The following is a 14,229-nucleotide window of genomic DNA, read 5'->3' on the forward strand; positions in this document are numbered from 1 at the left end:
CCTACCACTGAAGTAAGGCTCACCGGCCTGTAGTTCCCGGGATTATCCTTGCTACCCTTCTTAAACAGAGGAACAACATTGGCTATTCTCCAGTCCTCCGGGACATCCCCTGAAGACAGCGAGGTCCAAAGATTTCTGTCAAGGCCTCAGCAATTTCCTCTCCAGCCTCCTTCAGTATTCTGGGGTAGATCCCATCAGGCCCTGGGGACTTATCTACCTTAATATTTTTTAAGACACCCAACACCTCGTCTTTTTGGATCACAATGTGACCCAGGCTATCTACACCCCCTTCTCCAGACTCAACATCTACCAATTCCTTCTCTTTGGTGAATACTGATGCAAAGTATTCATTTAGTACCTCGCCCATTTCCTCTGGCTCCACACATAGATTCCCTTGCCTATCCTTCAGTGGGCCAACCCTTTCCCTGGCTACCCTCTTGCTTTTTATGTACGTGTAAAAAGCCTTGGGATTTTCCTTAACCCTATTTGCCAATGACTTTTCATGACCCCTTCTAGCCCTCCTGACTCCTTGCTTAAGTTCCTTCCTACTTTCCTTATATGCCACACAGGCTTCGTCTGTTCCCAGCCTTTTAGCCCTGACAAATGCCTCCTTTTTCTTTTTGACGAGGCCTACAATATCACTCGTTATCCAAGGTTCCCGAAAATTGCCGTATTTATCTTTCTTCCTCACAGGAACATGCCTGTCCTGTATTCCTTTCAACTGACACTTGAAAGCCTCCCACATGTCAGATGTTGATTTGCCCTCAAACATCCGCCCCCAATCTATGTTCTTCAGTTCCCGCCTAATATTGTTATAATTAGCCTTCCCCCAATTTAGCACATTCATCCTCGGACCACTCTTATCCTTGTCCACCAGTACTTTAAAACTTACTGAATTGTGGTCACTGTTACCGAAATGCTCCCCTACTGAAACATCTACCACCTGGCCGGGCTCATTCCCCAATACCAGGTCCAGTACCGCCCCTTCCCTAGTTGGACTGTTTACATATTGTTTTAAGAAGCCCTCCTGGATGCTCCTTACAAACTCCGCCCCGTCTAAGCCCCTGGCACTAAGTGAGTCCCAGTCAATATTGGGGAAGTTGAAGTCTCCCATCACCACAACCCTGTTGTTTTTACTCTTTTCCAAAATCTGTCTACCTATCTGCTCCTCTATCTCCCGCTGGCTGTTGGGAGGCCTGTAGTATACCCCCAACATTGTGACTGCACCCTTCTTATTCCTGATCTCTACCCATATAGCCTCACTGCCCTCTGAGGTGTCCTCTCGCAGTATAGCTGTGATATTCTCCCGAACAAGTAGCGCAACTCCGCCTCCCCTTTTACATCCCCCTCTATCCCGCCTGAAACATCTAAATCCTTGAACGTTTAGCTGCCAATCCTGCCCTTCCCTCAACCAGGTCTCTGTAATGGCAACAACATCATAGTTCCAAGTAGTAATCCAAGCTCTAAGTTCATCTGCCTTACCCGTAATTCTCCTTGCATTAAAACATATGCACTTCAGGCCACCAGACCCGCTGTGTTCAGCAACTTTTCCCCGTCTGCTCTGCCTCAGAGCCACACTGTCCCTATTCCCTAGTTCTCCCTCAATGCTCTCACCTTCTGACCTATTGCTCCCGTGCCCACCCCCCTGCCATACTAGTTTAAACCCCTTACAAAGAACAAAGAAATGTACAGCACAGGAACAGGCCCTTCGGCCCTCCAAGCCCGTGCCGACCATGCTGCCCGACTAAACTACAATCTTCTACACTTCCTGGGTCCGTATCCTTCTATTCCCATCCTATTCATGTATTTGTCAAGATGCCCCTTAAATGTCACTACCGTACTGCTTCCACCACCTCCTCCGGTAGCGAGTTCCAGGCACCCACTACCCTCTGCGTAAAAAACTTGCCTCGTACATCTACTCTAAACCTTGCCCCTCTCACCTTAAACCTATGCCCCCTAGTAATTGAACCCTCTACCCTGGGGAAAAGCCTCTGACTATCCACTCTGTCTATGCCCCTCATAATTTTGTATACCTCTATCAGGTCTCCCCTCAACCTCCTTCGTTCCAGTGAGAACAAACCAAGTTTATTCAACCGCTCCTCATAGCTAATGCCCTCCATACCAGGCAACATTCTGGTAAATCTCTTCTGCACCCTCTCTAAAGCCTCCACATCCTTCTGGTAGTGTGGCGACCAGAATTGAACACTATACTCCAAGTGTGGCCTAACTAAGGTTCTATACAGCTGCAACATGACTTGCCAATTCTTATACTCAATGCCCCGGCCAATGAAGGCAAGCATGCCGTATGCCTTCTTGACTACCTTCTCCCCTTGTGTTGCCCCTTTCAATGACCTGTGGACCTGTACTCCTAGATCTCTTTGACTTTCAATACTCTTGAGGGTTCTACCATTCACTGTATATTCCCTACCTGCATTAGACCTTCCAAAATGCATTACCTCACATTTGTCCGGATTAAACTCCATCTGCCATCTCTCCGCCCAAGTCTCCAAACAATCTAAATCCTGCTGTATCCTCCGACAGTCCTCATCGCTATCCGCAATTCCACCAACCTTTGTGTCGTCTGCAAACTTACTAATCAGACCAGTTACATTTTCCTCCAAATCATTTATATATACTACAAAGAGCAAAGGTCCCAGCACTGATCCCTGTGGAACACCACTGGTCACAGCCCTCCAATGAGAAAAGCATTCTTCCATTGCTACTCTCTGCCTTCTATGGCCTAGCCAGTTCTGTATCCACCTTGCCAGCTCACCCCTGATCCCGTGTGACTTCACCTTTTGTACTAGTCCACCATGAGGGACCTTGTCAAAGGCCTTACTGAAGTCCATATAGACAACATCCACTGCCCTACCTGCATCAATCATCTTAGTGACCTCCTCGAAAAACTCTATTAAGTTAGTGAGACACGACCTCCCCTTCACAAAACCGTGCTGCCTCTCACTAATACGTCCATTTGCTTCCAAATGGGAGTAGATCCTGTCTCGAAGAATTCTCTCCAGTAATTTCCCTACCACTGAAGTAAGGCTCACCGGCCTGTAGTTCCCGGGATTATCCTTGCTACCCTTCTTAAACAGAGGAACAACATTGGCTATTCTCCAGTCCTCCGGGACATCCCCTGAAGACAGCGAGGATCCAAAGATTTCTGTCAAGGCCCCAGCAATTTCCTCTCCAGCCTCCTTCAGTATTCTGGGGTAGATCCCATCAGGCCCTGGGGACTTATCTACCTTAATATTTTTTAAGACACCCAACACCTCGTCTTTTTGGATCACAATGTGACCCAGGCTATCTACACCCCCTTCTCCAGACTCAACATCTACCAATTCCTTCTCTTTGGTGAATACTGTTGCAAAGTATTCATTTAGTACCTCGCCCATTTCCTCTGGTTCCACACATAGATTCCCTTGCCTATCCTTCAGTGGGCCAACCCTTTCCCTGGCTACCCTCTTGCTTTTTATGTACGTGTAAAAAGCCTTGGGATTTTCCTTAACTCTATTTGCCAATGACTTTTCGTGACCCCTTCTAGCCCTCCTGACTCCTTGCTTAAGTTCCTTCCTACTTTCCTTATATTCCACGCAGGCTTCGTCTGTTCCCAGCCTTTTAGCCCTGACAAATGCCTCCTTTTTCTTTTTGACGAGGCCTACAATATCACTCGTCATCCAAGGTTCCCGAAAATTGCCGTATTTATCCTTCTTCCTCACAGGAACATGCCGGTCCTGTATTCCTTTCAACTGCCACTTGAAAGCCTCCCACATGTCAGATGTTGATTTGCCCTCAAACATCCGCCCCCAATCTATGTTCTTCAGTTCCCGCCTAATATTGTTATAATTAGCCTTCGTATTACAGTACGAAGTCTTACAACACCAGATTAAAGTCCAACAGGTTTGTTTCGATGTCACTAGCTTTCGGAGCGCTGCTCCTTCCTCAGGTGAATGAAGAGGTATGTTCCAGAAACATATATATAGACAAATTCAAAGATGCCAAACCATGCTAGGAATGCGAGCATTAGCAGGTGATTAAATCTTTACAGATCCAGAGATGGGGTAACCCCAGGTTAAAGAGGTGTGAATTGTATCAAGTCAGGACAGTTGGTAGGATTTCGCAGGCCAGATGGTGGGGGATGAATGTAATGCGACATGAATCCCAGGTCCCGGTTGAGGCCACACTCATGTGTGCGGAACTTGGCTATAAGTTTCTGCTCGGCGATTCTGCGTTGTCGCGCGTCCTGAAGGCCGCCTTGGAGAACGCTTACCCAGAGATCAGAGGCTGAATGCCCTTGACTGCTGAAGTGTTCCCCGACTGGAAGGGAACATTCCTGCCTGGTGATTGTTGCGCGATGTCCGTTCATTCGTTGTCGCAGCGTCTGCATGGTCTCGCCAATGTACCATGCTTCGGGACATCCTTTCCTGCAGCGTATGAGGTAGACAACGTTGGCCGAGTCGCACGAGTATGTACCGCGTACCTGGTGGGTGGTGTTCCCACGTGTAATAGTGGTATCCATGTCGATGATCTGGCACGTCTTGCAGAGATTGCCATGGCAGGGTTGTGTGGTGTCGTGGTCACTGTTCTGAAGACTGGGTAGTTTGCTGCAAACAATGGTTCGTTTGAGGTTGCGCGGTTGTTTGAAGGCAAGTAGTGGGGGTGTGGGGATGACCTTGGCAAGATGTTCATCGTCATCAATGACGTGTTGAAGGCTGTGAAGAAGATGACGTAGTTTCTCCGCTCCGGGGAAGTACTGGACGACGAAGGGTATTCTGTCGGTTGTGTCCCATGTTTGTCTTCTGAGGAGGTCGGTGCGGTTTTTCGCTGTGGCGCGTTGGAACTGTCGCTCGATGAGTCGAGTGCCATATCCCGTTCGTACGAGGGCATCTTTCAACGTCTGTAGATGTCTGTTACGCTCCTCCTCGTCTGAGCAGATCCTGTGTATACGGAGCGTTTGTCCACAGGGGATGGCTTCTTTAATGTGTTTAGGGTGGAAGCTGGAGAAGTGGAGCATCATGAGGTTATCTGTGGGTTTGCGGTAAAGCGAAGTGCTGAGGTGACCGTCCTTGATGGAGACGAGTGTGTCCAAGAATGCAACTGATTTTGGAGAGTAGTCCATGGTGAGTCTGATGGTTGGATGGAACTTATTAATGTCATCGTGTCGTCGTTTCAGTGATTCTTTGCCGTGGGTCCAAAGGAAAAAAATGTCATCGATGTATCTGGTGTATAATGTCAGTTGAAGGTCCTGTGCGGTGAGTAGGTCCTGTTCAAACTTGTGCATGAAGATGTTGGCGTATTGGGGTGCGAATTTGGTCCCCATGGCTGTTCCGTGCGTCTGGATGAAGAACTTGTTGTCGAAGGTGATGACGTTGTGATCCAGAATGAAGTGGATGAGTTGCAGAATTGCGTCTGGAGATTGGCAGTTGTCGGTGTTGAGTACTGAGGCTGTTGCAGCAATGCCGTCGTCATGGGGGATGCTGGTGTAGAGTGCCGAGACGTCCATTGTGACGAGGAATGTTCCTGGTTCAACTGGTCCATGGGTGCTGAGTTTCTGTAGGAAGTCCGTCGTGTCGCGACAGAAGCTGGGTGTACCTTGTACGATGGGTTTCAAGATGCCCTCGATGTAGCCAGAGAGGTTCTCACACAGGGTCCCATTGCCTGAAACGATAGGGCGGCCTGGTGTGTTGGCCTTATGTATTTTCGGGAGGCAGTAGAGATCTCCAATGCGGGGAGTACGTGGGATGAGAGCACGTAGGGTGCTCTGAAGATCTGGATCCAAGGTCTTGATCAGTCTGTTAAGTTGGCGGATGTGTTCCTTGGTCGGATCTGCGGGTAACTGTCTATAGTGTTCTTGGTTGTTCAGTTGTCGGTATACTTCTTTGCAGTAGTCCGTTCTGTTCAGTACGACAGTGGCCCCCCCTTTGTCTGCTGGTTTGATGACAGTGCTGCGGTTGGTCTTGAGAGCGTGGATGGCATTGCGTTGTGCTTGGGTGACGTTCGGGGCTGTCTTGTGAATGCGACTGATGAATCTGGCATTGACGCGACTCCTGACGGCTTGAGCATACATGTCGAGTCTAAGGCAGCGGCCTTCCGGAGGGGTCCAATTCGACTCTTTCCTCTTCGGTTGCCGCACCGCAGATCTCTCGGTCTGCTGTTCCGGTTCATTGATAGTGTTCATTGAACCAATTAATAAGTTCCATCCAACCATCTGACTCACCATGGACTACTCTCCAAAATCAGTTACATTCTTGGACACACTCGTCTCCATCAAGGACAGTCACCTCAGCACTTCGCTTTACCGCAAACCCACGGATAACCTCATGATGCTCCACTTCTCCAGCTTCCACCCTAAACACACTAAAGAAGCCATCCCCTATGGACAAGCGCTCCGTATACACAGGATCTGCTCAAACGAGGAGGAGCGTAACAGACATCTACAGACGTTGAAAGATGCCCTCGTACGAACGGGATATGGCACTCGACTCATCGAGCGACAGTTCCAACGCGCCACAGCGAAAAACCGCACCGACCTCCTCAGAAGACAAACATGGGACACAACCGACAGAATACCCTTCGTCGTCCAGTACTTCCCCGGAGCGGAGAAACTACGTCATCTTCTTCACAGCCTTCAACACGTCATTGATGACGATGAACATCTTGCCGAGGTCATCCCCACACCCCCACTACTTGCCTTCAAACAACCGCGCAACCTCAAACGAACCATTGTTTGCAGCAAACTACCCAGTCTTCAGAACAGTGACCACGACACCACACAACCCTGCCATGGTAATCTCTGCAAGACGTGCCAGATCATCGACATGGATACCACTATTACACGTGAGAACACCACCCACCAGGTACGCGGTATATACTCGTGCGACTCGGCCAACGTTGTCTACCTCATACGCTGCAGGAAAGGATGTCCCGAAGCGTGGTACATTGGCGAGACCATGCAGACGCTGCGACAACGAATGAACGGACATCGCGCAACAATCACCAGGCAGGAATGTTCCCTTCCAGTCGGGGAACACTTCAGCAGTCAAGGGCATTCAGCCTCTGATCTCCGGGTAAGCGTTCTCCAAGGCGGCCTTCAGGACGCGCGACAACGCAGAATCGCCGAGCAGAAACTTATAGCCAAGTTCCGCACACATGAGTGCGGCCTCAACCGGGACCTGGGATTCATGTCGCATTACATTCATCCCCCACCATCTGGCCTGCGAAATCCTACCAACTGTCCTGGCTTGGTACAATTCACACCTCTTTAACCTGGGGTTACCCCATCTCTGGATCTGTAAAGATTTAATCACCTGCTAATGGTCGCATTCCTAGCATTGTTTGGCATCTTTGAATTTGTCTATATATGTGTTTCTGGAACAGACCTCTTCATTCACCTGAGGAAGGAGCAGCGCTCCGAAAGCTAGTGACATCGAAACAAACCTGTTGGACTTTAACCTGGTGGTGTAAGACTTCGTACTGTGCTCACCCCAGTCCAACGCCGGCATCTCCACATCACAATATAGATTGTTGATAGTTGAAGGCCCAGCACTGTTCACTGTTGCACTCAACTTGTTAAGAGTTTGCCAATCTGGAAATGATTTGTTTGTCCATTACAGTTTCCTCTAAAGTAGCCAATCTTCTATCCACGCTAATATATCAGCCCAACACGATACGCTCTTAACTTGTGCAGTAACCTTTTATATTCTGTTTATAAACTCTCCACCACATCCTTATGGATGTCAGTTCACAGCACAAAATGATTCAAATTTGATGTCTCCAAAGTAGTTTTTAGAATGAGGATGTGTGGATATTCCCTAATGACGGAAGGTAGTCAGTACTCAAGAGTGTTAAAAGAGCTGTAACCTATCAGTAATCTCATTGTCAGTACTAAAAATGAAACCGTTTGTGATATCCAGGCTGGAAGCATGATTGGGACTTAAATGAGCAACTAACCCTGAGAAACTATTGTGTTGTGTGACTCTGTGCAATAGAAAATAAATGTCTTTCAGGTTTGTTAACTTTTGATTTAAAAGCATTATGTCAGTGAATTTCCAGCACAGACAGGGTGGGGAAGGATCTTCCATGGGACTGGCGAGCACCGTTACAGCACAGGTCCTCACTTCCAGTCTTCTATCTCTAACAGAGAAGGATACGAGCAGGAGATGCATGGGATCATCACTACCTAATAATAAGTTTCACTCTAAGTCACAGGGTTTTCTGACTTGGACACGTATCACAGCCCCTTCTACATTGCTGGAATTCCCTAACAGAATTGTGATAGCACCATCATTAAAAAGAATGGATGAATCACGAAGGCCCAACACCCACCTAGGGAATAAAGGATTGGATAATAAATTAATAAATGCCACCAGCATATCTATATTTTTATGAAGTGGCGGGTGATTTTAAGTGTGTACCCTCCATACGAGCAGCTGCGTATGCATCGTTAACCAAAAGAGGCCGAGGTTTGTGTGATGTGCACAAATACTTTCAGCTGTGCAGCTTGGAGGGAACATTGCTTGCCACTAAAAACAAATCTTAGTGTTGTAGATGTTTACAGCATGGCAACAGTCCCTTCAGCCCAACTTGTCCATGCCGCCCAGTTTTTACCACTAAGCTAATCCCAATTGCCCGCATTTACCCATATCCCTCTACACCCATCTTTCCCATATAACTGTCTAAATCCTTTTTAAAAGACAAAATTGTACCCATCCCTACTACTGCCTCTGGCAACTCGTTCCAGACAATTATCACCCTCTGTGCAAATAAATTGCCCCTCTGAACCCTTTTGTATCTCTCTCCTCTCACCTTAAACCTCTGCCCTCTCGACATTCAAGTAAAATAACAATAGTGCTCAGCTCCTACACTGCTGGGTCATTAACAACACACAAACACGGCCTAAGGATGCATCTGAGTGGTCATGGATGCTAAACCTATCATCCTCGGGTACAGTTTGATGAGCACAAGGAGTTTTCTGCAATATAGCTTTGGCAGTAGTACTATTCTTCTGACATGAATCAAGGCAATGACTGCTAGACTGTTTCTTCATGTGGAATAACAAAGCTAAATCTGGCCTTATTTCCTCCTTAATATTCAGATGTCCAAATTTCAGGAGATTCCTCTGGATAGTGGTTAGCACTGTTGTTTCACAGTGCTAGAGTCCCAAGTTCGATTCCGGCTTGGGTCACTGTCTGTGCGGAGTCTGCATGTTCTCCCCGTGTCTGGGTGGGTTTCCTCCGGGTGCTCCAGTTTCCTCCCACAAGTCCCGAAAGACGTGCTGTTAGGTGAATTGGACATTCTGAATTTTCCTTCTGTGTACCCGAACAGGCTTGAACAACAGGGGCGGGATTCTCCAATCCCGAGGCAGAGTGTCCACGCTGTCGTAAACGCCGTTGCGTTTTACGACGGCATGAACGGGCCGCTCCCAGGACTAATTCTGGTCCCTACAGGGGGCCAGCATGTCGCTGGAGCGGTTCACGCCGCTCCAGCTGCCGATCCCGGCGAGAACTGTGCGCCGTGGGATCCACGCATGCGCAGTTGCGCTGGCGCCAATGAGGACATGCGCAGTGACCTTCTTCAACACGCCGGCCCCAATGCAACATGGCGCAGGACTACAGGGGCCAGCGTGTAGAATAGGAGGCCCCCAAACACAGAGGCCGGCCCGCCGATCGGTGGTCGCCGATCGCGGGCCAGGCCACATCGGAGGTGTCGTCCCCCCCCACCCCCACACACACACAGGCCGCCATCGACCCTTCAACGCCGAGGTCCCGCTGGCTCAGAGCAGGTTAGAATGGCACCGGCGGGACTCGGCTTTTTTCTTACGGTCGCTCGGCCCATCCGGGCTGGAGAATCGGCGGGCCGGCCGCGGGGTGGCATGGCCCGGTCGCGGGGTGGCATGGCCCGGTCGTGGGGTGGCATGGCCGGCCGCGGGGTGGCATGGCCCGGTCGCGGGGTGGCATGGCCCGGCCGCGGGGTGGCATGGCCCGGTCGCGGGGTGGCATGGCCCGGCCGCGGGGATTCTCCGGCCCGGCCCAGGGAGAATCCCGCCCCCTATCTTTTCTAATGCACAGAGACGTGAATGCCTATGACTATGCAAAGTGTTGCTCATCTTTGACTGCTTCAGAGTAAAATAATTATCTATATTGATCCAATTCCAAAATTCTTTCCAGCCCTAATCATAGTAACTGTTTTGTGAATTTGTTCATGTGTGATATGTAAACACTGTCCTGTTTGTGTTTGTGTTTTCTCATATTTCCTTCCATACATATAGTCACTAAAAGACGCAAAGCCCATCTGCGGCGGCTGGACAGGAGGTGGACTTTGGGAGGAATGTGTAACCGCCAACAAAGCCCAGGTGATGAAAGCCCTGTGCCCTCTTGGCATGTTTTATTTTCTGAATGCAGGGAAAGAGAGGTGGTGTAAGATTAAATAACCTGCACTCTCCACAAAATTCAGTTTAAAAGGAGGATATGCCAACTTCTGAGGCAGCTGGGTATGTCTTTATGGCTTATGTTTGCGTATGTGTTACTCCAAGCAGATTTTGGTATTTCTGATGTCTTTTCACTAAATACGAAAGGGAATGGAAGTGGAGGCCATCGAGCCGCTCGAGCCTGCTCTGTCATTCTAAAAGATCATGGCTCACCTGTTTGTGTTTCCAGTTCCAGATTCCTATCTATGCCTCATAACCTTTTGTTATTTCTTTGCCAAAGAAGAATCTTATCTACCTCTGCAGTAAAAGTATTCCATGACCCTTCTTCCACCACCTTCCAAAGCACAGCCCTCAGAGAGAAAGATACTTTTCCTTATCTCTGTTCTGTATTGCCGATGCTGTACTTTAAAACAGTTCCCCCTAGTTTTGGACTCGCCCACAAGAGGAAGCATCCTTTATATACTCACCTTGACAAGACCATTCTGGATATTAGATACTTCAAACAGGTCACCCCTTAGTCTTGTAAATTCCAGTAGAACAAGCCCAGTTTGTCGCACTTATCCTCATAAGACAACCCTTTCATTCCAAATTTCAATCTAGTAAACATCCTCTGAGCCCCTATAATGCTTTTACATCATTAAATAAGGAGATTAAAACTGCACAGAGCATTCCAGATGTGGTCTCACCAATGCTATGTATAACTGAATCCTCCCGTAATAAAGGATAACATTTGATTAGATTTCTGGATTACATGCTGTACCTGCGCACTAACCTTTTGTGACACACATACTAGGACAGCTAGATCGCAGGGATCTGTGCTAGGACCCCAACTGTTCACATTATATATTAATGATTTGGATGCGGGAACTACATGTATTTGTAGTACAGGGTACAGTGACTGAGGGGAGCTCAGTTAATAGGACCAGGAATACTAAAAGAAATAAAACGGGAAGTGAAAACATTAATGGTAAGTGACGCGGCAGGTTGTTACAGGAAGATATGGGTTCAACGACAAGGAAAATTAGGAGAAAGGTTAAGAGGAAATATAACTTAGGAGAGGTTACTGATCGAGGTGTTAAGATTCAGAACAGAGGTAAAAAAGCCAACATAAGTGTACTTTACCTGAATGCTCATAGTATTCGGAATAAGGTAAATGAGTTGATGGCGCAAATCATCGTGAATGACTATGATTTAGTGGCCATTACTGAAACATGGTTGAAGGATGGTCACGACTGGGAGTTAAATATCAGAGGGTATCAAACTTTTCGGAAGGACAGAGTGGATGGTAAGGGAGGTGGTGTAGCTCTGTTATTTAAGGATGACATCCGGGCAACAGTAAGGGATGACATCGGTGCTATGGAGGATAAGGTTGAATACATTTGGGTGGAAATCAGGAATAGTAAGGCGAAAAAGTCACTGATAGGAGTAATCTATAGGCCACCAAATAGTAACATTATGGTGGGGCAGGCAAAAAACAAAGAAATAACAGATGCATGTAGAAATGGTACAGCAGTTATCATGGGGGATTTTAATCTACATGTCGATTGGTTTAACCAGAACAAAGAACAAAGAAATGTACAGCACAGGAACAGGCCCTTCGGCCCTCCAAGCCCGTGCCGACCATGCTGCCCGACTAAACTACAATCTTCTACACTTCCTGGGTCCGTATCCCTCTATTCCCATCCTATTCATGTATTTGTCAAGATGCCCCTTAAATGTCACTATCGTCCCTGCTTCCACCACCTCCTCCGGTAGCGAGTTCCAGGCACCCACTACCCTCTGCGTAAAAAACTTGCCTCGTACATCTACTCTAAACCTTGCCCCTCTCACCTTAAACCTATGCCCCCTAGTAATTGACCCCTCTACCCTGGGGAAAAGCCTCTGACTATCCACTCTGTCTATGCCCCTCATAATTTTGTATACCTCTATCAGGTCTCCCCTCAACCTCCTTCGTTCCAGTGAGAACAAACCAAGTTTATTCAACCGCTCCTCATAGCTAATGCCCTCCATACCAGGCAACATTCTGGTAAATCTCTTCTGCACCCTCTCTAAAGCCTCCACATCCTTCTGGTAGTGTGTCGACCAGAATTGAACACTATACTCCAAGTGTGGCCTAACTAAGGTTCTATACAGCTGCAACATGACTTGCCAATTCTTATACTCAATGCCACGGCCAATGAAGGCAAGCATGCCGTATGCCTTCTTGACTACCTTCTCCACCTGTGTTGCCTCTTTCAATGACCTGTGGAACTGTACTCCTAGATCTCTTTGACTTTCAATACTCTTGAGGGTTCTACCATTCACTGTATATTCCCTACCTGCATTAGACCTTCTAAAATGCATTACCTCACATTTGTCCGGATTAAACTCCATCTGCCATCTCTCCGCCCAAGTCTCCAAACAATCTAAATCCTGCTGTATCCTCTGACAGTCCTCATCGCTATCCGCAATTCCACCAACCTTTGTGTCGTCTGCAAACTTACTAATCAGACCAGTTCTGTATAGAACCTTAGTTAGGCCACACTTGGAGTATTGTGTTCAATTCTGGTCGCCACACTACCAGAAGGATGTGGAGGCTTTAGAGAGGGTGCAGAAGAGATTTACCAGAATGTTGCCTGGTATGGAGGGCATTAGCTATGAGGAGCGGTTGAATAAACTTGGTTTGTTCTCACTGGAACAAAGGAGGTTGAGGGGAGACCTGATCGAGGTATACAAAATTATGAGGGGCATAGACAGAGTGGATAGTCAGAGGCTTTTCCCCAGGGTAGAGGGGTCAATTGCTAGGTGGCATAGGTTTAAGGTGAGAGGGGCAAGGTTTAGAGTAGATGTACGAGGCAAGTTTTTTACGCAGAGGGTAGTGGGTGCCTGGAACTCGCTATCGGAGGAGGTAGTGGAAGCAGGGACGATAGGGACATTTAAGGGGCATCTTGACAAATATATGAATAGGATGGGAATAGAAGGATACGGACCCAGGAAGTGTAGAAGATTGTAGTTTAGTCGGGCAGCATGGTCGGCACGGGCTTGGAGGGCCGAAGGGCCTGTTCCTGTGCTGTACATGTCTTTGTTCTTTGTTGTTCTAGTTACATTTTCCTCCAAATCATTTATATATACTACAAAGAGCAAAGGTCCCAGCACTGATCCCTGTGGAACACCATTGGTCACAGCTCTCCAATTAGAAAAGCATCCTTCCATTGCTACTCTCTGCCTTCTATTACCTAGCCAGTTCCGTATCCACCTTGCCAGCTCACCCCTGATCCCGTGTGACTTCACCTTTTGTACTAGTCTACCATGAGGGACCTTGTCAAAGAACAAAGAACAAAGAAATGTACAGCACAGGAACAGGCCCTTCGGCCCTCCAAGCCCGTGCCGACCATACTGCCCGACTAAACTACAATCTTCTACACTTCCTGGGTCCGTATCCTTCTATTCCCATTCTATTCATATATTTGTCAAGATGCCCCTTAAATGTCCCTATCGTCCCTGCTTCCACTACCTCCTCCGGTAGCGAGTTCCAGGTACCCACTACCCTCTGCGTAAAAAACTTGCCTCGTACATCTACTCTAAACCTTGCCCCTCTCACCTTAAACCTATGCCCCCTAGTAATTGACCCCTCTACCCTGGGGAAAAGCCTCTGACTATCCACTCTGTCTATGCCCCTCATAATTTTGTATACCTCTATCAGGTCGCCCCTCAACCTCCTTCGTTCCAGTGAAAACAAACCGAGTTTATTCAATCGCTCCTCATAGCTTATGCCCTCCATACCAGGCAACATTCTGGTAAATCTCTTCTGCACCCTCTCTAAA

At 47.9% G+C, this 14,229-nt stretch overlaps 1 protein-coding gene across 4 annotated transcripts in view; it reads left to right on the plus strand.

Moving 5' to 3' along the window:
• The window catches only part of sh3pxd2aa (SH3 and PX domains 2Aa), a 395,200-nt gene that overhangs the window by 287,595 nt on the left and 93,376 nt on the right, over positions 1–14,229 (plus strand). For 2 of the 4 annotated variants that reach the window (XM_072479783.1, XM_072479782.1), the window contains exon 9: positions 10,268–10,351. The exons of the other annotated variants lie outside the window; for them this stretch is intronic. In XM_072479783.1, coding sequence (XP_072335884.1) covers positions 10,268–10,351 — 84 coding nt within the window. The remainder of the gene's footprint in view (positions 1–10,267; positions 10,352–14,229) is intronic. 4 annotated transcript variants of the gene reach the window in all.

Source organism: Scyliorhinus torazame, chromosome 16 (genome assembly GCF_047496885.1).
Source record: "Scyliorhinus torazame isolate Kashiwa2021f chromosome 16, sScyTor2.1, whole genome shotgun sequence".
Taxonomy (NCBI): Eukaryota; Metazoa; Chordata; class Chondrichthyes; order Carcharhiniformes; family Scyliorhinidae; genus Scyliorhinus; species Scyliorhinus torazame.